Raw genomic sequence first — 21436 nt, forward strand, 5'->3', positions numbered from 1 at the left:
AGTCTCAACTCCCAGAGTTTTGCAAGCCTCTCCCTGTTCCTTATTTTTGATTAAAAAGACATTAAGCCTCCCAATGGTGTGGTCTTCGTTTTGTGAAAAATATGATTACCTCACATATTTTGTTGCTGTTGTTGTCTTTTGTGATAGTTAAAAGGCTCCTGCTGACTTGAGCCAGCCATTCTTTCCTCCTCTCTGTGTCAGTGGGGAAGCTGTACATGTGTACTCCTTTCTATGAGTGATTGGAGCATCCCCCAGCAGCACAGCAAACCATGGGGGAGACTATATGCCAGGACAACACAGAGGAAAAGGCACAGACAAACTGCATGCATGCTATTGAATGTTTATTGAATTCCATTTATTTACAATGGATGTTCCTAAAACAACACATTTAACATCATCATGCTGCTGCTGCTGCTAGTGCTTTGACTCATTTTGCTGTCAGTTGACAATCATTGATAGGCACCTGTCGGTCTCCTGTCCTTTCTGAAAGTCATAAAGATTACATTAGTCATTTAGATGACTTATGTCCTCAATTACCAGAGGATTACTGAAACCACCATGAATTAAAGAAATGGTAGAAACGATTCTAATCAGAATTTTGAAACCTTCCTTCCCTCCCTCTAAATATATCAATAAGGATGTGATGTTCTTGACTCATACAAGTTTAAGAAGATAATATTTGTTTTAAAGAATTAAAAGCAATAAACAACAGGAACTGGATCTGTAACCAAGGCAACGTTAGCCTAACATGTATGTTAACAGGTAACATAGCTGTTCACACTATCCATGTATATTTTCAACTTTTTGCAATGCTATGTTATTTCTATTTAAGATGTTTACATTTTCGATTGTTTAATTCTAGTCTTTTAACTGTCTAATGTACAATGCCTTGTCTTTTGCTGCTGCCGCGTTAACATTTCCCCAATTCGTATCAATAAAGTACTTCTTATTTTGTCTTAATCCTCAAATATTAGCACATTTTACTTAAAAAAAAAACACATTGATGTAACTACATACACATATCGATATGTTGTATACATATTGTAAATCAAAACCTTTATTGACCAATAACTACCAAAAATTGCATTTCTATCCTGTTATTAATGCATTCAAATCGTGATTCAAATGGCCCGCCACAAACTTCCGGGAACTTTCTGAGTCTCTCTGAACCACGTGACAATCAAGCATTTTGGACTTCCGCTGTCGCAACTCTTCTCTCTACATGGTGCTGGACCAGCCAATCAGAATTGATCTTTTCGAGTTCTCCGATTGGTTGGTTTCGTGGCACATTTGTAACGCTGTGACAACTTGAGCGAGCAGGCAGGCAAAGCTGAGCGCGCACAGGGTGGAGAGGTCGAGCGAGCGAGGGAGAGAGAGCGCGTGCAGCGGTCTGCTTGCGCACGGAGCAGGAGTTTTATGAGAGAAAATATATTTCTCTGTGCTCAAAAATGTTCAAGTGTGCGCTCAATCGCATTTTCTAGGCTCAACATGTTTCATTGCGTGCTCAGGATAGAGGCACAAATATAACGCCATACTGGAGAAGGAAGTCCTTAAAAGCTCCAGTGCCGCAGCAGAAGAGGGGGAGGCCTCTGGTGTGGGGACTGCTGTGTTTCTGCCTCTAATCCTAGTATGTGTAGTTGAACATGTTACATGTTGATTATGATAAATCCTATGGATTTGCTGATTTTAAAAGGTGTCTTTTGTGTTCTATTTGGGTCAGTGGTGGAATTTTGTTAGGGCCATTTTAAGGCTGGGGCGTTAACTAAGTTAATCTAGTGTATTTAAACCAATTTCAACCTACAAGTATACTACAGGAAGTTAAATTGTGCATGCCCAGGAAATAAATATAATTTAAAGAAAATACAAAGATAAGTCGATTATAAAGAAAATTAAAAAGGTTAATTACCTGTCATGAAATGTGTAGTATTTCACCTGTAAAAAGACTCACAGGTCACAGAGGAAAAATGTTGAGCACTATAATGTATAATCAACTGTGTGTAACTGATTTTCTATGTGAAATTGAGGTGATTTTCCCCTTACACCAAGCTTGGTGAAAAACTCAAAAGCAGCTCGGAGTCGCTTCTTGGCTGACTCCATCGGAGTTCCTTTATTCCAGGGCCGGTGGAGGGTCGGGGCCCCAAAGGGATCCGCTCCAAGAAAAAGACATGCAAAGAAAACGATTATTTCTGTTGGCCTCAATTATAAATGTATTTTTGTATTTGATTCTAAAAAGATGTCACTACTAATAGCATGTTTTCATGTGTTTCAAAGAGGCTATTAGTAATGCCTGAACTCGTGAGTGTTGGGCCAGGTGTTAGATTACCTGTGCCACAGAAGGAGTGCCAGTAGCAGACAGAGAACCTCAGCCAGTCCTCCATCTTCCTCCCCATCAGCACCTGCACAGACAAACATTGACCAATAACCTGCAGCCTCACATACTGTAACACTGTGTTCAAATATTACCTACACACAACCTTCATATTGTCATGTATGTATCTTAGTAAGGAATAATACAGCAATAAGGGATATTTATCACGGATTGCGTTACAAAAACACATGAAAATATCTTGACTTTCAAAAGCTCTGCAGCTGTGTGTGTGTGTGTGTGTGTGTGTGTGTGTGTGTGTGTGTGTGTGTGTGTGTGTGTGTGTGTGTGTGTGTGTGTGTGTGTGTGTGTGTGTGTCACACGCCTACCTCCTCTGCATTGTAGTGTTTGAAGCACAGAACATCTGCAGGCCCAGCACTGGGTGAGTAAGGGATCTTGGGAATGCCTGTGAGCACCATAAATGTTGGGCAATACTCAATAAAAGCAGCGCATGCATCTAGTCATGTGAAAGTGAACAGTAGTGCAGACACGTGACGTATGAATTCACTGACAGCATGCAGGCCAACTAACAGACACAGGTACAGACTCCCTGCTGCACACAGACATGTGTTTGGGTGAATCATGTGGACTGCTCTTTGAATAACAAGGCCCTTCTGTGCGCGAGCCGCTGCCTGCAGTGCAACATTCCGGACACTTTATGTCCACAGTACACACGCTAACGTACACACACTGCAAACTTTGTAAACAGCACTTGAAATAATATGATTTACCCGCAAAGAATTCCTCCTGCGCTTCCATTTCTGATCTCCACAACTTCTCCTGCAACTTTGTCCACGTCCTTCCTCTTCGCAAACCGAGTGCAGTTCCCTGTTTACGCACCGGGGGGCGCTGAGTCCCTTTCTAACCCGCCTCTGAGAGTGGTTTACGGCGATATGAACGTTAAACAATACTTTCACAACATGTGTATAATATATAAATGCACACGCATATATTTTGTGTTTTATTACATATTGTATATTGGAATTTTTTTACAAAACACATAGCCTACACTACCAGTCAAAGGTTTGGACACAGCTTCTCATTCGAAGTTTTTTAATTTATTTTAATTGTTTCTAAATTGTAGATTTATATTGAAGAAATCAAAATGATAAAAGAATATATGGAATTATCTAGTAAAAAAAAAAGTGTTAAAAATAATCAAGATTATGATTTATGTTTTGCTGGCTACTACTGCAGAATGCTGTGGTAGCCATGCTGGTTAAGTGTGCCTTGAATTTTGAATACATCCCCAACAGAGTCACCAGCAAAGGCCCCCCACACGGCCACAACCTCACACTTCCTCCTCCATGCTTCACGGTGGGAACCACACATGCAGAAACCTTCCGCTCACTTTCTCTGTGTCTCACAAATACACAGAGGTTGGAACCAAAAATCTCAAATTTGGACTCATCAGACCAAAGTACAGATTTCCTGTGTCTAATGTCCAATCCTTGTGTTTCTTGGCCCAAAACAATCTCTTCTTCTTGTTGTCCATCCTCAGTAGTGGATCTTTGCAGCAGTTGGACCATGAAGGCCTGATTCACGCAGTCTCCTCTGAACAGTGGACTGAGGTGCTTTAATTTGTGGTTTCTGAGGCTGGTAACTCGTGTGTATTTATCCTCTGCAGCAGAGCTAACTCTTGGTCTTCCTTTCCCGGGGGGTTCCTCATGAGAGCCAGTCTCACCATAGCATTCGATGGTTTTTGCGACTGCACTTGAGGACAAATTCAAAGTTCATGACATTTTCCGGATCGACTGGCCTTCATTTCTTAAAGTGATGATGGACGGTCGTTTCTCTTCACTGAGTTGAGTGGTTCTTGCCATAATATGGATTACAACAGTAGTCAAATAGGTCTTTCCACTGTGCACTAACCCTATAGTACCTCTGCACAACACAACTGATGGTCTCAAACACATTAAGAAGTCATTCCACATATTGACTCTTGACAAGGCACATTTGTTCATTGAAAACCATTCCAGGTGACGACCTCATGAAGCTGACTGAGAGAAGGCAAGAGTTTGCAAAGCTGTCATCAAGGCAAAAGGGGGCTACTTTGAAGAACCTAAAAAAAAATCCTATTCTGGATTTTTTTAACACTTTTTTGTTAACTAGACAATTCCATATGTGTTCTTTCATAGTTTTGATGTCTTCAGTATTAATCTACAAAGTAGAAAAACATTTAAAATAAATAAAAAAACTTTGAATGAACAGGTGTGTCCAAACGTTTGACTGGTACTGTCATAAGATAATATACTTTTTATACTGTACATTTTACATTGCACACTTAATGCAAATAATATCCTACTTTTATATCGTGTTAGCTGTAAACTGTTTTATTAGTCAGATAGTTTACAGATTGTTATCTTCACGATCAACTTTTATTTTCTATTTTTAGATGTTTCTATTTTAATTTCTAATTATGTGCAATGCCATGTTTTTTATGCTGCTGTAACTAAATATCTTGAGTTATATGATTCTAAAAGGATGTCATAACACTAACAATATCAGGACCGTGTTCATGTGTGTTTCCAAGAGCCTATTTGTAATGCTTGAACTTCTTGTGCTTTAGGTGAGAGTTGGGCCAGTAGCATATTTTTTTGTAACTTTTTACAAAACACAAACATAACATGTATATTTTCTATCATAAAGTTGATATACAGTGTTTATATTTATGTTAACAATTATATAAGAATATGCTATGAATGCTCTTACTTATTAATTTGTTTATTCGTTAGTAAAATATTCCAAAGTATGTTATACTACTATCATACAAGTGTATTACTTTTTCCTCTGTGTAAAGTAATCGTACAAATATTTTAGATATATATATATAAAATTGATTTGTTTTAATTATTTTGTAAAAACGTACTTATATACTTAAAATTATGTTAATATATATACCTAGAAAGAAAGAAATTATTAAAATAACAATTCATAGGACACCTGGAACTTGTAGGAAGAAGGATGAAGACTTTTCCATCTCTCAAATACTACATGTCATGATCAAACACAATACCATCTGATTCATGTTCAATATAGTATGTTTATTTCAATTACAATGGCGATTTTTTAGAAAATATCTGATGCAGAAACATCAACGAAAATGTATAAATGATAACCATACACACATAACCCATAAATACACATTGACACACTTTTAGAAAAGAACACGTGATCCTTAAGAGCCTTTTGTCTGGAACGTATTCCAGGTGGAAACAACAAACATTAGCAGAAGGAAAGTTCTCTGTGCACCGTTGAAGCCCTATCATGTTTCATACCAGTACAGAATATACAGTGCACAAATGACGCCGGGCGTTAGCCTTCACCCTTTATGAAAGAATGTTTTGCATTGTTTAAGGTTTTATAACCCCTGTAATCCTGACAGTTCTTAATTTTCATAATGCTAACATTTTTGCACAAGATAAAGATAGAATGGAAGGCAAAACAAATACAACCAAGCACCAGGCACTGTGGAGTGAGGCACTTGAGCGCCTAACTCCTCTGGTTTGGCATCATGATGTTTGGCACATGAGGGTGGCGTTGCATTTGTTTATATGTGTTAGTGTATGTTTGTGTGTGCGTGTGTGTGTGTGTGTCCAGGAAAACTCTCACAGTCGCCACTGTCTCCTTAGTACCTGTTGTGTCATCTGAAAACAACCAGGTGAGTTACATTCATTCTCCTCATATTTACACTTCCACCATATAAAGTACTTGTAGTTTTAGAGTTCAACCAGATCTGCACTTATTGAACCACTGACAAGGTTCCCAGTCCGTTGAGTCATGAAAAATGTATCCATTGTCATTCCGACTTTATTATTTTCCACCAGGCAGCTCTCGCCCTCTCGTGGTTTCCTTGGGAGGGGCAGATGAGAAGGCGAGCTGCTATGATGTGGAGGAGTCTGGCTGGCTGAGGTCCTTCGTCTTCTTCTTCTTCTTCTTCTTGGTCTTCTTCCCGCTGCAGGGCTTGCAGAGGCAGCAGAGGATGATGGGAGAGGCCAGCAGGATGAGCGGAGACGTGACCAGTCCGATGATGCTAACACCCACCAGGATACCCACCACCTGGGAGACAACACAGCAAATGTTTTTTTTATAAACACTGGATCAAATGATTATGAGTCATATGTAAGGGGTTGCACTTAGTCAATAATTATCACCAAGTTCTTCAGTCACATCGAGGGAGCGTTTTTAGACGTTTTTGGCTCATTGATTTGATTTGATGGCCCATCCGCTATGGCTTTGGTTCAGTATCACTGCTCTTTAACCTTGTTTTCAGTGAAAAGGTATTAATAAACCCATCATACACTACCTGCTCTGCACTAAACAGTAAAGAGAGTTGGTGGAGTCCAAAACAGGGCCTTAACAAGAGTAAATATAGGACTGACAGTCATCAGTTGGACAGAAACCCAATTCCAAATCAATGCTAATGTTGCTTTAAGAAGGCTGGATTTGTAAATATGCTAACATGTCAGCTACAACACTTTGCATGGTTCTTTTGCCAACCACAGTTCTTACATTTAATAATTAGCGATACATGTATCTTTTTAAACCTAGACTGTAATTAAAAATGAACGTAGTCACTGTGAGCCATTTGTTTGTGGGAGCCTTGAGTTTGGCATATTAGCTGCCTCCATCTTGGTTTTTTTATACCAGAAGTGGCGCCATAAATTGTCTCTACAACCAAATGCTTAAAAATACATTTCTAGGCAGCCAAAATGTAATAATGAACTTTCATGAAGTGAAACTCAGTGTGAAAGGGTTAAAGTACCAATATAAAAACACAGATAACCCCCAGATCAGACAGCACTGACGGTAGCGCCCTGTCAACATCAACGTAGCCCCGCTCTAAAGCATATGCGGCTTTCTCTTCTATTTGACTAATTTGGGACTATAATTTACAAAGTGACCATGATACTGTATTGAAGACCACATGGAACTAGCAATTGAGATCATTAACTCATTAGGAAAATGCTTACTTGGGCAATAAATCAAGTGGGAAGTAGGATTGATTTCTCATAGACTTTTATACAATCAGATTTTTTTTCACAATCTGCTGTTTGTCATTAGAAATAATTCAAGGCACTTCCACATCGTCTTCACCTTTCAGGCCTTTTTGATTGATTGATTTTAACACCAATGATCTAGTTTAAAATTGTAATTTTTTGATAAGTTGTTGAATTTACTGTCAACAAATAGGATTGTAGCTAAACTACATTTTTGTAGTATGTAGGATTATAGAATGTATGTAATGGTAATGCTTTATGTAATTGAACCTGAAAACGTGTTTTACCCTGCCAACACTATTCTACATTACATAGCCAAAAGTGCATGGACACGGCTGTCCATATGTGTCTTTTTATGTTTTGTCTAAGGTTATTTTGAATTATTTGGCTAGGCTCCTTCGTTCCAGTTTCACAGTATACTTAAGATGTAGTCACCACTGCAGTGTTTGCAGGCAGTAAAGGAGCAACACTGTCAGAGGAATGTGTGACGGCAGATTGTAAAACTTCAGGAACTGGTCGCGCAAGAGAGTAAACCGAGTTTGTCAGGAGTTGTTCTGGAAGGAACAACTGCAGAGTTGTACGTCCACTCTCCAGACACGTATCAATGCAGACACACGCTGAGGAAGAATCAAGGGGACCACTGCAATCTTAATAGGAATAATGTGATAATGGCATCAGGGCAGCAGAGGTGTAGAGAAAGTAGGTCCAGCGGCTTATGGTTTAGATACAGGGCAGGAATTTGAGATTAGCACTGGGATTAGTTCAGTTTAATGTCTGGTAAAGGACTATTTTGGGACTATTAACACAAACATGGTGCTAGAACAGAGTTTATGGGTCCATAAAGAGAGACACTACAGCTACAAAAGGATAGGGATTTGTTCATATATTACTCAAGACAGAGTATTTTTTATATTATTGGAGAGACACAAAGGATATCCAAAACTACCATGGATTGAATCTTTGACTCTAATATTTTCACAAATATTAAGAATGAAATAAGAATGCCCAGGCTGGCTCTATCCAACACTGGGATTTCTGTTCTGGAAATGAATGAATGTTGAAAGCACATCTGCAATAGCCAGGCTAATTTGCATATTTGTACCTAAAATGTATGTAATAAACCAGGAAAGCTTCAAAGTGACATTTCTTAGTTAAAACATATTCATCTGTAGTGTCTCACCTAAAGGGAAAATTGATAGTTATGTATAGTATGTGGCTTTTGTTTTTATATTTTTAAAGCGTGCTGTAAGCGTTATTGTCCTGCGTAGAGTAGATACCTGTGCCATGTGCCGTCCTCACTGGAGAGAAATTCCAACCATGTATCATTGATTTGAGAGCCAAACAGTGCAGCTGGCATGGAAATCAAAATCTTTAACGTCCAATCCCTGCTGTGTGTTGGCACACTTTTACTCAAATCAAACCCATTCCAGTTATAACTGACCACTCACGGATGATTGGCTCTGTAGGCTAATCCATTCAGACAATGTCAAGCCTCATCACAACCCTGAAATAAAACGGCATGTCTGCCATCTGCTGTGTCCTCACCTGCGTTCTGTTCCACATCACCGAGGCCCGCGAGTGTCCCAGCTTGTTTCTGCACGGCCCCTTATCATAATGCCTCAGGAAGATATCGCCCTGCAATTGGGAAATATACTTGGTTAGACAAGAAATATATTATTCAGCAGAATTGGAAGAAGTACAAGGCGCTTGTAATTAAGTCAAAGTAGCAAACACATTGTACACATTCTAGTTTACTAATAAAAGTCATGCATTACCAAAAGTACTCATTGTGCAGAATTCTCCATCTCAGAATAATATATATAATATTAATGGAAAATAGTTATTGATGCATTATTGTTTTGATCACTTTCATTCTAAAGCTGGAAACAGGGGTGAACATTTGAATTCTTAATATTTGTATTCTGTTTGTCTGCTGGCTGGGTAGCTTGTACATTAAAAAGTTCACAACTATATAAAATAAGATTGATATTTATAGTTTGTTTTTTTCAAACATAATCTGAACATGCAGACTAACTACAACTAAGGACATTAAATAAATCTAGTGGAGTAAAATAATACAATGGGAACTAGTGGTTTAAATGAAGTAGCAAAAGATTACAGTTACATTTCACCACTGTTATCTAGTATTTATTCAGCAAGAATTGTAGGAAACAATCTAAAGATAGAGAAGCAGAGGCTGAGGAGATGTGAACTTGCCTGTAAAAAACAGGTGGTAGTAAGAGGCAGTATAGTTTGTTTTGTAGCTTGTGTTAAAAACCATGTGTGTTAGGCATCAGGAGAGACTTACATCCAGGTTCTGCAGACAGTACCAGCAGAAGGTGTGCTTGCAGCTCTTACACAGCATCTGTGCACATCCCTGGTTCCTCTCGATGTAGATGGCACACATAGGACACTGCTTGATGGGCATGTCAGAGTCGCTGTCGGAGCGCAGCCTATAGAAACACAGTGGAGAGACGTCAGATGTGCAATATGAAGCCATGAAGGCATCCGAAGTCTCCAGATAGGGAGTGGATTGTTTAGAAAGCCACAGGTTTTAGGGTTCCTTTGCACTAGGGGAAATTATTTATACATTTAAAAATGTTTATATATTTACAACTTTTAAAGTTGTTATGGCTAACTACTTAGCAAACAATTGCCTATTTAAACATCCAGAACAAACATGGCAATATTAGCATTTATTAAGAAGGATGTTTACAGCTATCTGAAGGATGTAAATCCCATATTCACTCTTCTTTATTCTCTAATTTGGTCTCCACCTTCTGAGAGAAGTGAATCTCTTCTAGTAGCAACATTTGGCCATTTGGCTCTCGACAGGTAGTGTGCGTAAATAAGATAATTCTTGTTTAAAACAGCTGCGCGTTACAGCTGAAAAACATGATGGAAACAAAACAGAAAAGGTGTGTGCAATAAAACCAGAACCACAAGCTCAGGTGGTAATGCTCTTACTAATACGCAGTGTTTTCCTCACTCGATGAAATGAAAACAAAGGTTAGAGCAACTTTAATTTCAAGCAGTGCCAATTTCTGCCCGCACATTTTTCTTCTTTATTATTCACTAACTCTGCTGATCACGGAAAAGCAATCAAGTGAGTTGGGGCTTTGCAGGGGGGATTAAGAATGCCAACGCTATTTCCCATCGGCAGTGCCAGCAAATAGGACCGCAAAAGTTGCCACAAAAATGTTGATGTGTTTCTTATAAATGTGAAAAACCCTAGCAGCAACCATTAGCGTTTCTCTGTAGAACGGAGAACAAAAAGTTAACGGAATAAATATATCACTAGTTGCTTGCTTATTCAGAATAATGATAAATCCCTAAATGAAATGAAATGTTGTTATCATTAGATACAACAAACTAATACATCATCATAAAGGTAGACACAATGATTTAATTACATCTTGTAAATCCTTTGTGTTGGCTAGTGAATCCTTACTGCAGTGTTTCTAAGGCACTGGCTATGATTCTGGTATAATAACATTATGTTTAACGACTAAACCTGCAAGCAAATATAAATCATGCTCTCAAGTTATAGTTATAGTTAAAAAACGTATAGTTAATCTCCCCAAATTCTCCTCGTGCCTGCTCTCTCCTTCACCGCACACTGCAGACACCTTTACTGCAGTGCTCCTTCTGTACACGACGTGGCTCCGTGCCCCCCCCCCCTCCCTTTGGCACAGAGACAATGGAATTCCAATATAAGTCAGTGACTCCCCAATGACATCAGCCGTTCTGGCAGAGAAACTGTCAAATGTAGCTTTACAGCGGGGACTACCCACCGGGCCCTGCTGAGGAATACTAAGCTATTAATCCTAAAATAATGTTTACTGCATATTCAGCCCAGAGCTCTGCTGGGACATGATGGACTGCACATTACTTGTACAATCCATTCGATGTAAATATCCAGCAACAATAACTGTCAGGTGTTTTTATATTAAGAATAGGACTGGATTGTTCTGATAAAATAAGATAAAGGGATAAATAGGATAAATATGAAGGTAATACAATATCTTATAAAGTAATATTAAACGTAGCAATAGCATGGAATACATGTTTTTGAAACCCATTATTGGAATCATTGTTTACAGCAGTGTTTCTTCGTAGACTCCCAGTGACCTGAACTAACACGTTTTTCAGCACAGTTTCATTTTCATTATCAGGTGCAGCTCTGACTCTGTGGCTGCTGCAGACGGAGGGAGGTGGAACAAGCGGTGGCTTACTGACCTGCTTTCATGAGCGAGTGACGGCGACATCATGGGCTGCTGCTCAGGGCAGGTGTGGTCGTCGAGCCAGGACCCTCTGCACCCGGAGCAGAAGACGGTGTGACAGGTGGGGCAGGGCACAGCGGCAGGCTGGCCCTCACTGCTCTGCTGCACACTGCACACCGCCTGGCACTCAAGCACCGGACACCAGGCCTTACTGGGGTCCAACTTCACTCCTGCAGAAAGCACAGAGGGATGGGCAGGGAAGAAGACATCAAGAAGCTGCAGATTCTACAGACAAAATAAACACGTTTTGCTGTTCTATAAACCCAAGTTATACTAGTATTAGGCCTGCTCTTTCAAACAAAACCACCAGTAGTCTAGAATTAGTTATACTACTAATCTGGAACACATTGTTAGTGCTGGACAACAGATCTCTAACATAAGATATAACAAAACACAGATACTTCAGTGCTGGACAACTGATCTCTTAAGATTTGAAAAAACACAGATACTTCACTGTCTTACTAACAGTGAGTGTGTCACTCCCTCAATCTTCTAGCACAGTTCCTAGTTCTTAACACACAAAATAAAGGTATGTTCTAATATAAACAGTATGAATATACTGTATAAAGTATTACTACCATTAATTCAATTATTCCTATCAGGCAAATAAACATTTGTTTGACAAGTCAGGCAAGAAATTACAAATAAACATTTCTTACAACACCACTTTGTGCACTTCAGAAAGGATAGGACAACACTTTGACTAAACAATTAAATTCAATACAAAGTCAAACTATCGACAAAATTCCCTCAAGCATCTTTGGGAGACTTGGGTCAACGGTGTTTTGAACTAATTGCTATCGTCATCATGCTAACATGCTCAAAATGGCAAAATGGAGCTGTGTGTTAGCATGCTAAACACTGAAAACAGGTAAACAAAGGTCTGTATTATTAAGTCTATGTGAGTATATAGCCATTTGTTGTACTGAAAAACATTTTAAACAACATGACTTACTGTCGTCATGCTAGTGACCATCTGCAAGGAACATTGGGCACAACACTGGTCGGAGCTAAAGGCTAATGTCAGAAGGCTAACATGCTCACAATTTCAATGTTAGCATGCTGATGTTTTGCAGGTAATGTGTTTCGACGTTCACCATCTTAGTTTAGAGTGTTAGCATGTCATCATTTGATAATCTGTGCTAAAAAACAAGTAGGTCTACAGCAGAAGCTAGTGGGAGTATTATTAAAGTCAAAGGAAAAAAGTTATTAGAAATGATCACCATTTTTAGGACAATCTATTCAATTCAAATGAACTTGGAATAAATTGGTGAGCCGACTTACAAACTGAGACAAACAACCTTGTAAGTAGCTTATGAGGAAAGAAGGATACAAATAAACAATTTATGAAATGCTTTCAAAAACAGAAATCTGGCATTTTTGATCAAAACCAAAAGTGGAGCATTCATGATCCCCCCCCACCACTCTGAGTTTCGTTGTGAATCAAATGATCATAAACATTGTTGCCTAACAGCCTTTACTTTGCACTTCTTTACACATTAAATATTATGAGTGTTATGATTTATGGTCAAAGTAAACAAAACGTATTATGGGCCTCACAGCATTTTGTTACTGTGCAACTAGACAGACATTCCCACAAGTACTGGTGCAATCAGCTACACAAAGGTACCTGAAACACTTCAATTTAAAATAATAGTTACATAAACCTCATGTTTGCTATAATTGAATGTAACAAAGCCACAGTTTCAGTAACCTCCTGAGTAACACTGGACCAGAGCAGAATAGAAAAGAGATTATACATTATACATTATCCCGGATACGTAAAGCTTGGCACTTGCTGCTTGGTGTAATAACACCAGCTGAAGTGCGACTTGAAATAGTCCAATGCCTGTCACAAGTCATCTACATGCTAATGCAACAATACCTACCTCTCTCAAACTTCAGACGCTGATACAGCTCCACCTGATCCTCCGAGGCCAAGCTGGCTATCTGCAATCACAGAAACAAGAGAGACACTTTAGTCATGTTGTTGACACTTGGAGCTGTGACATTGTATTTTGTGTGCATGCAATAAGTATGATCAATCCATAATGGATGAATAATTGAAAAAATACATGATGGTCACAATCAAATTAGGCCATGTTGGTATTTTGAGTGCTGAAAGCTGGTGTCTCAAGGGTCATCAAGCGTCAACTGTTTACATTACAACTGATTTGCTACAATATTTTTGCTACATTATAAGACAAGAAGTCAAATGCATCATTTTCTAAATGAAAAAAGGCAGCAAAGCCACAATTATAATGTAATCCATGTTGTAGTAAAAGCTGCAAAATGACACATGATCAACAAATAAGATGCTAATCTGGAAATAATGAGTGTGGAAATACTGAGTATTTTTGCTCAAAGCACCATAAGCTTACAGTAAGAAATGCCAATTGGTCAATTCTTCAAACCAGCACGATGGTAACATTATTACGTCTTCTTTTAATTTTTTAAAAGATTTCTGTGGGCCAGTTTAGCCTGTTTTATAGAGAATAATTGTTAGGGTGGCAATATAGGGTACGACACACATGTTCCACAGGCCAGATTTAAACCTTTTAAGACTAAAAACAGACTTAAATATGTATCAAAACTGCTCGCAGGGCCTATTTATTAATATTTGTTTGTCTAACATCTGTACAATGTTCTACTGGATAACAGCATTTAAATAAAAAAGTAAAATCAACTCAGTAGAAAGTCCAGAGAGTCTTGCAGTGGTTTTCAAAACCTTTAAAATGAGGACGTGAGAAGCGGTATTCCATTTGTTTGCGAATCAGTCTGAACTCCTTCTCTGACGTGTTTACTGTGTGGGATCCACGATGTGTGACATGAGCTCACAGAGTTTCACTTTCTGTCTGACACTTAAAAGACTTCTCTCAGAAATGCCATCACTGCTGGTTCACAGCATTTTCACAACACTTAATTAACCCTGCCCACACAGCTCGAAAAACTTGAGGGGGAACATCCACCTTCAATTTTCTATAGAAAACTCTGCAGCAACTTAGACATTTACAAATAAAGTTTATTTCAACATTTGTCCATGAAGATCAGTTTTCATTGGACTGTGATGGCTTTATTTGGTTTCACTCATGACCTATATGTCAATGGTGTTTAGCAGGGCATACCTCAGAGTCCAGTAGCACTCCAGCCTTTTGGCAGGCCATACCTGGGCAGGTGATGGGTGCCCCCCCGCCCTCCAGGATGGCAAGCCGAACATACTGCTCCAAACACTGGAGAGGGACAGACAACACAGCAGCGTTAGTCTGGATACTGAATGGAATAGGGACAATTGTACCATAGCGCAATTGTTAATAGTAAATTAATACATTTCAACATTTTCATAATAACATTTTCTTAACTGTCCACAACTTTACATCAGTATTAAAGTACAGGGAAAATAAGAATGAAAAAAAAAAATGCAACATAAACATGGACATCTTTTCAGCATCCACACGTCAAAAGTCATATGTTGCCTCAGTGAAGAAATATGGAAGTGTAGGGGGAACTTAATAAACATTGCGCAAAGGCAGACAATTTAGCGGAACTGAAAGTAAGTCACTTTTCAGTGGAAAACAAAGCTATCTCGCAATGTGTTTGAGAATCAATCGTACGCGCTAACTTGTGCTTATCATGTGCTAACCATGGGCTTAATGATCTAAAAACAAAGCAGAAAAAAAAACAATTGTCTATTCTCTGGAACCAGACTGGAGGAGACATAAAATAGCTGATAAGTGTATTTACAGTTTCTCTTTTCCAAGCAGTTCCCCCGTGACACTGTGTGTGTGTATTATCTGTGTGACCTTGTGCGAGCAACACTGACAACTCCTCGGGCAGAGATTAACACCTGCCACGATCCAGCTCTCTGTGTCAGGGCACAACGGCAACATCTCAGTTGGAAATGCCAGACAGGCACGTATCAGACTGCCACGGGCTTTATAGTGATTCAGCTCTGTGTTCTACCGACAGCTCTTCTTCTCTTTTAAAAGGAATGAAACAGCTGCCAGGTTTTCTTAAGAACTTGTGGCCCTGACCAACTTTTTGGGTGCCGCTGTTGCTAGATCGCTTTCCATTTTCAAGCAAGAAATGTATTAAAATGTATTATATTGTAACATATTCTCAATGTTAATAGAACTAATTGCAAAACGTAATTGTAGTTTAAAGCTTTATGCAAATAGGAACTTGATAGCAATAATTGCTAACTTTTGGAGCTAGTGTTAGGTCACACTGTGGGTTTCTTTCCACTATTTGCCATAAATAGCGGTGGTGGCGTAGTCCATAGGGATTGGCTTGGCAACTGGAAGGTCACCAATTCAAGTCCCGGAAAGACCAAGTGCTACCGAGGTGTCCCTGAGCAAGGCACCGTCGCCTACACTGCTCCCCGGGCGCCGTACATAATGGCAGCCCACTGCTCCTAACACAGGATGGGTCAAATGCAGAGAAACCGTTTCGTTACTAGTACCTGTACTACGTAATGACAATAAGTTTAATCTTCTTCAAATCAAAGCTTTATTTACACTACTGCACAGTTAGGGCGAGCTTATGGGGAACCAATAATGACAACATCAATCTAAATGATGTTGTCATTATTCTATAACCAGTACATTGTGAAATCCATGTTTGCTTCATACTGATGAGTTTAAGAAAAAAACGTCTCTATTTCCACTCTAACAAATGCCAACAGCTGTGATAAATCGCAAGAAATTCCAAAGACAAAGAAAGTAAATGTGAGGTAAAGCCTTCCTGTGATGAAACCAATTCATTTCACCAGCACTGTAATATGCAATGTGCCAATAAAATGATCTATTTTTGGATCCTAAAGCAGTAATGGGGCTGCAATAAAACGGAGCATCCCATCGCAAGTAATTTAAAAGTTGGAGATTTGCCTAAATTGCCCAAGGAATAGTTCGGAGTCGGATCCCTTTTTTGTGAAATCTTCAACGCCTACGGAAAGTGACTAAAAGCATAAGCAATATCAGAAGATGATCCGGATGCATTTCATCAAAATAAAGCCTTGAGTCACCCGCTCTGTTTCAGTAATAAATGTTCACATGTTTAATTTCCATTTTAGCCAACATCCTGTTGTAGTTTTGCTAATAACATAAGCATTATCTATTGTAAATGTCTGCCATTCGTTTGTCTTTACTTACCGCTGTGCAGAAGAAACAGTTGCAGCTCTGGAGTTCCCTGGTGGCTGCAGACGGCTGCTCGCTGAGGCACAGCTTGCAAAAGGGCCCTGGACGAGGGTTGGCCCCGGCCTCAGGGGTCCCCAGCGAATCCCCGGCGTCCCGAATCAGGGTGGGACTCCTGTTGGCCATGATGGGGCGATGCAGTCGGGTGAGGGAGGGATCAGGCTGCTCCTAGCCCCTCTGCTGGGGACGGAGAGGAGCCACAGCCTCCATGTTCCTGAAAGCAGAAACTTGTCTCCTTAGTGCAGGTATACCACTTCCTCTTCGATGCTGTTGACATAATACCTCAGCCAGGCCTTATGGCAACACTGCTCTGTTCCTGGAACCTGTCATCTCTTTTGGTAACCAGTGTACCAACATGATGACTTCACCCCTCCCTGAGGCATTTCATTGTCTTGTTACCTGAGAGATGAATTAGTCACTGTTTAAAGCTGCCAGGTGCATGAAGCAAAACATAATTATGTGTAATTACTGCTGCATTATTGATTACTCATCACGGCGTATTTAATGCCAAAGTCCAAGGTCTGTGTTTACTGAGTGTTCAGTTATTGACCAGATCTCACTCACTCTGGCAGAACTGATTGTCGAGTTTTTAGTTACAAAGTAAATACATGCCTGTGTATCCATAGTAGGTATAGTAGAAACGTTTTGGTTAGGCACGTCATTTCAACATTGGGCAGGGGGTAGTAGAAAGATGGAAAACAGGTCAACTCTCTCTTATTAATGTTATGTTTTAAAAGTGTTAGACTGAAATAGTCTTTAATCAGACTAAAGAGAGAAGAATCCGGATAGTCAACATTTCATATTTGTCAGAGCTCACACCATTTTGAAAAATGTAGTTGAGCAAAGTAAAACAATTTAACATTTGTGTTTTTAATGTGAAAATTGCCATTTGATGAGACCAACAATCATGAAATGATGCTCATAATACAAGGGCTTACATGCTAGTGTTTCACAGATAACATTTTTACATCTACATATCCACCTTCGTAGTTTATAGTAGCATGTTAGCATGCCAACATTTGCTAATTAGCCCAAAACTACAATAAAGTGGAAAATGAAGGGAAACAACATTAGGATTCAGCCATTTGACACCATGAATGTCTGCACAAAGTTGCCAATCCATGTAATAGTTGTTGAAATATTTCTGCCTAGACCAAAGCGGTAAACGCAACCGGCCAACAGACAAAAAGCAATATTTCACTAAATCTGCTCTACTACAGCATCAGGCATAAACATAATCTGTGATTTCCGCCCTCAGCTATCAAACATAATGCACTAGTTGTATATGTTGGGACAGCAGGAGAGGGGTTAATAAATGGATAATAAAAGGAAAATCTATTGTTAAAGGCAACCAAAGTCACAAACCCAATATCCAATCCCTTCGGGTTTGTCCAATCCCAAAAAAGCATGATAAATAATAAATTCATAATCTGGGATTAGCGATTAATCCTGTTGATAACAGTGGTTGGACACAGAACGGGGTCACAAAGGAAGCGGTGGCGTTAAAAACACACTCTGCAGCCTGTTGAAATCACACGTTAGTCCAACCTACACACAATGTTCTCCATTTCAGCGGGCTGTTGAAATTGGCAGGAAAACTTGGGCCAGCTAAATCAATGCAGCCAACACTGGTGTCCTAAATTCTTCTCACAGTGCTCTTTTATTACGCGCTACAGATCAGCAGGGCCATACATGCAAAAGAGTGATAATGGAGCTTGTGTAGCAGCACGTTGGTATTTCTGCACAGTCATGTTGCACTGCATCCAGCCAGGCTGCAGTCGTCATCCCACAATACAATCCTCTCCTGCCTGAGCATAAGCAGCCACATGGGAAATGATAGGTCTCTAGTCAGCTAACTTTGCTGCATGGCAACGCCAAAGCCTTTCGTTCCTGAACAACTTTTTGTTTCGACATGACCTGGGTGTCAACAGATGAAGCTGTTTGAAGTGATTTTATCTCAGAACAGCAGACGAAGAGTTTTGTTCCACCTTTAATGCGACAGATAAAAGGCAGTTTGATTGACTGGGAAATGTAGAATTCATCAATACTTCACGGCGTTCGGATTCCAATTAAACACAATGAACAGATTTAAAGTTTGCATAAACGATTTTGAGGATTACTGAACGCTGTTGCAGAAGCATTTCCAAGCCGAATATTTGCATATGGGACTACATATATTAAATGTCAGAAGATCTTTCAAAAATCCATCTTGGCAGCAGTCCCTGCTCCTGAGCAAGCAGTTATATGTGCGAATAAGTATGAGCTATTCATTTATAAACCGCCCTTGTGAGTATTAATAGTTCCTTTAAGGTGTGGAGCGGGTCATTTAAGTGATTAGCAGTCCTCTCGGCTCGGGGCTTAAACGGCATTCCAGCTATGGGGATCAAAGCAGCATTGTTTACCATTTCAGAAACAGAAAAAACAGATCTGCCCATTGAGAAGCTGCTGCTGCTTTCTACACAGGCTGCCACTATGTTGGGAAGGAAGCAGCTGCCTGGGAGTTCAGGGAGTGTGTAGCAGAATCTATATGGCATCATTTGTAAAGCTACAATCCCTCCCTGTTCTGTATTTCTGGCCCTATAACATGATTTTGGGACACAGCCTTAAATAAGAGCATACAAAGTTAAAACAGCAACATGATGATGATTATACAAATGCTAATGCAGTTACTCTACATCAGTTTAAACAGAATCAGTATGGTGGATATTCATTAAAATGACAGTGATATAAAGGTGTATTCCTTAAGTAATACTCCTTGTTGTGATATGCATATTATTCAATAATTACCCAGAGGTTAGTATGACACTGTAATGAATCATATGTAACAGTGGATTCAAGCAGACCACACATGAAATCTGACATTTCTGCATTTCTCTCAAGGTTGCATTCTCGTACAGGTCAAAACTCTACACATGCATGGAGTTTAAACGTATAGTAATGGATGTTGTGTGTTGCAGATTAGCAGAGAAGAGAGGGGAACCTACCTTTCCCGTGGACCACTGGGTGTACTGTAGGAGTCAAGATCCACAGCCGCAGTGCTCTCACTGTGGCAGAGACACATGTGTTGGATAAAGTCTGCTGGTAGAAGCCCTCCGCTGTCACCGCAGACCCACCGTCACGGCTGTCTCACACACGCAGCGGGCTTACAGAACAACCAAAAACATGTTTAAAGGTCCTGCTGGCTTCTGTCCGGGCTGTGTGTAGGTGTGTCTATGTGTGTGTGAGAGTGTGTGCTTTGTTGCTGCGTTTTGTTTCCATCCAGGAAGCTGTCTGTCTGCTCTCCGCTCAGCTCCACTCTTGACTGCTCCTGCTGGTTATTTTACTGTATTCATGCTGCTTTCAGGTGCTGTCGGAAGAAATTGAATTCATGAGCTAATCAGGAACGAACGAGGTGTTCTATAGAAAATGGAGGAGGAGTTCTGACCGTTCACTTAGATGAAATTAGTAATTTAAGAAAAAATATGTGATCAATAAAGTATATTTAACCTAATCTAATCAACCCTTTGAAAACACTATTTTACAAATAAATGTCCTACAAATAAGAATGTACTTTAGTACAACAGTTTCTGCATTTAGTACTTTTTACTCTAAATGTTCAAGTACAATTTTCCTGTCTAGGAGAAGACTTACAAGTGAAAGTAAAGGTCCACATAAAAATGTCCCCTGTATACTATTAAAGAATATGCTATCATTGTTAACACTAATGGATTAATTTCAAAGCAGCATATTACTAGTTGCTTGAGGTTGACTTCCTTTTGAGACTGCAACTACTTTCATTAAAATTATATAAATATAAAGCAGCAAATCCTTACATTTGGGAATCTGACACTACTCCTTTATGCCCCAGAAAGTGTAACATATTTCAATCATTTGGAAAAACCCGTTCCTCTGTACAAGTTCAGGAATCTGATTGGCTCACTCATCAACGTGGAAATGACCAATTGGCTGATATGCATGTGTATGTTTCAATCTTACTTTAAATTGGTTCATACTTAGCCACATAATGTAGGCGTACTTTATGATGGCCAAATTGATACAGGTAAAGTAATACCAGGAACTCTCGCTATGATTGTAATTGTCATATTAACAATTAATCAAACAGCAGGATTAGCTTTTTTAATTGGCACGAGACTTGACTGGGATTCCATCCCAAGGACTGAACCACACCTCTGGTTGGAACTAAGTACTTTCCCTTTGAGGTAGATAGTTATGTCCTGTTTTCCTCACCATACTAAGTTTTTCTTCATTTTTACATTATAATATCCTCCCAAAAGTATGGTCACCTTTAAAAGACCTGCAGGTTGAGTGTGTTGCTGCAAACTCAGCTTCTATTGTCTACCTGTTGCATTATGTCCTCCTCTTCATTCTGCAGCTTCAGTGCGTAAAAGGCTCCATGCCATCTCATGTCCTAAGGTTAAAAACGTGTAGTCTACTATTCTTCCAGGTCTGCCAATTTTTGTTTACATCCGAACACAATGTGCAACATTTAAACGTTCCTAAATGTTGAGTATACGAGGTGCAGTGAAGGCACTATACAGCTCTTGGAGATACTAGTAAAAGAAAGACAAATGTGTCAAAACCTTTATATATACAGTCTAT

At 39.5% G+C, this 21436-nt stretch overlaps 2 protein-coding genes across 3 annotated transcripts; both read right to left on the reverse strand.

Annotated features, from left to right (window-relative positions):
• Window positions 1-338: 338 nt before the first annotated feature.
• Window positions 339-3169, reverse strand: LOC307013881 (uncharacterized protein). Of its 2 annotated transcripts, XM_079641485.1 has the most exons (6): window positions 3097-3169; window positions 2695-2771; window positions 2324-2396; window positions 2041-2150; window positions 1907-1932; window positions 339-483 (listed from the first exon to the last, which is right to left on the reverse strand). In XM_079641485.1, the coding sequence occupies exons 1-6, from the start codon at window positions 3122-3124 to the stop codon at window positions 450-452; spliced, it is 348 nt and encodes a 115-aa protein (XP_079497611.1). In that variant the 5' UTR covers window positions 3125-3169; the 3' UTR covers window positions 339-449. The 2 variants fall into 2 exon arrangements, with proteins under 2 accessions (XP_079497611.1, XP_079497610.1); XM_079641484.1 differs by lacking the exons at window positions 339-483; window positions 1907-1932 and having other exon boundaries at window positions 1953-2150.
• A 2219-nt stretch (window positions 3170-5388) lies between these two features.
• On the reverse strand, window positions 5389-20430 carry rnf144b (ring finger protein 144B). Its single transcript, XM_079692173.1, has 8 exons — window positions 19822-20430; window positions 16796-17051; window positions 14774-14878; window positions 13538-13598; window positions 11605-11818; window positions 9674-9818; window positions 8911-9000; window positions 5389-6424 (listed from the first exon to the last, which is right to left on the reverse strand). The coding sequence occupies exons 2-8, from the start codon at window positions 16961-16963 to the stop codon at window positions 6248-6250; spliced, it is 960 nt and encodes a 319-aa protein (XP_079548299.1). The 5' UTR covers window positions 16964-17051; window positions 19822-20430; the 3' UTR covers window positions 5389-6247.
• Between the last annotated feature and the right edge of the window lie 1006 nt (window positions 20431-21436).

Source organism: Notothenia rossii (assembly GCF_949606895.1).
Source record: "Notothenia rossii genome assembly, chromosome: 7".
Taxonomy (NCBI): domain Eukaryota; kingdom Metazoa; phylum Chordata; class Actinopteri; order Perciformes; family Nototheniidae; genus Notothenia; species Notothenia rossii.

Bases quoted from the DNA above. Each gene is read 5' to 3' on its own strand.
- rnf144b (XM_079692173.1), bottom strand. From the start codon at position 16,963: ATGGCCAACAGGAGTCCCACCCTGATTCGGGACGCCGGGGATTCGCTG. The intron at 11,819-13,537 runs GTAGGTATTGTT...TGCTTTCTGCAG, and splicing joins GCGTCTGAAGTTTGAGAGAG to GAGTGAAGTTGGACCCCAGT. The intron at 9,001-9,673 runs GTAAGTCTCTCC...TCCCAATTGCAG, and splicing joins ACTGTCTGCAGAACCTGGAT to GGCGATATCTTCCTGAGGCA.
- LOC307013881 (XM_079641484.1), bottom strand. From the start codon at position 3,124: ATGGAAGCGCAGGAGGAATTCTTTGCGG. The intron at 2,397-2,694 runs GTAGGCGTGTGA...TTGTCTGTGCAG, and splicing joins AACACTACAATGCAGAGGAG to GTGCTGATGGGGAGGAAGAT. The intron at 2,151-2,323 runs GTAATCTAACAC...TTTTTCTTGGAG, and splicing joins GCACTCCTTCTGTGGCACAG to CGGATCCCTTTGGGGCCCCG.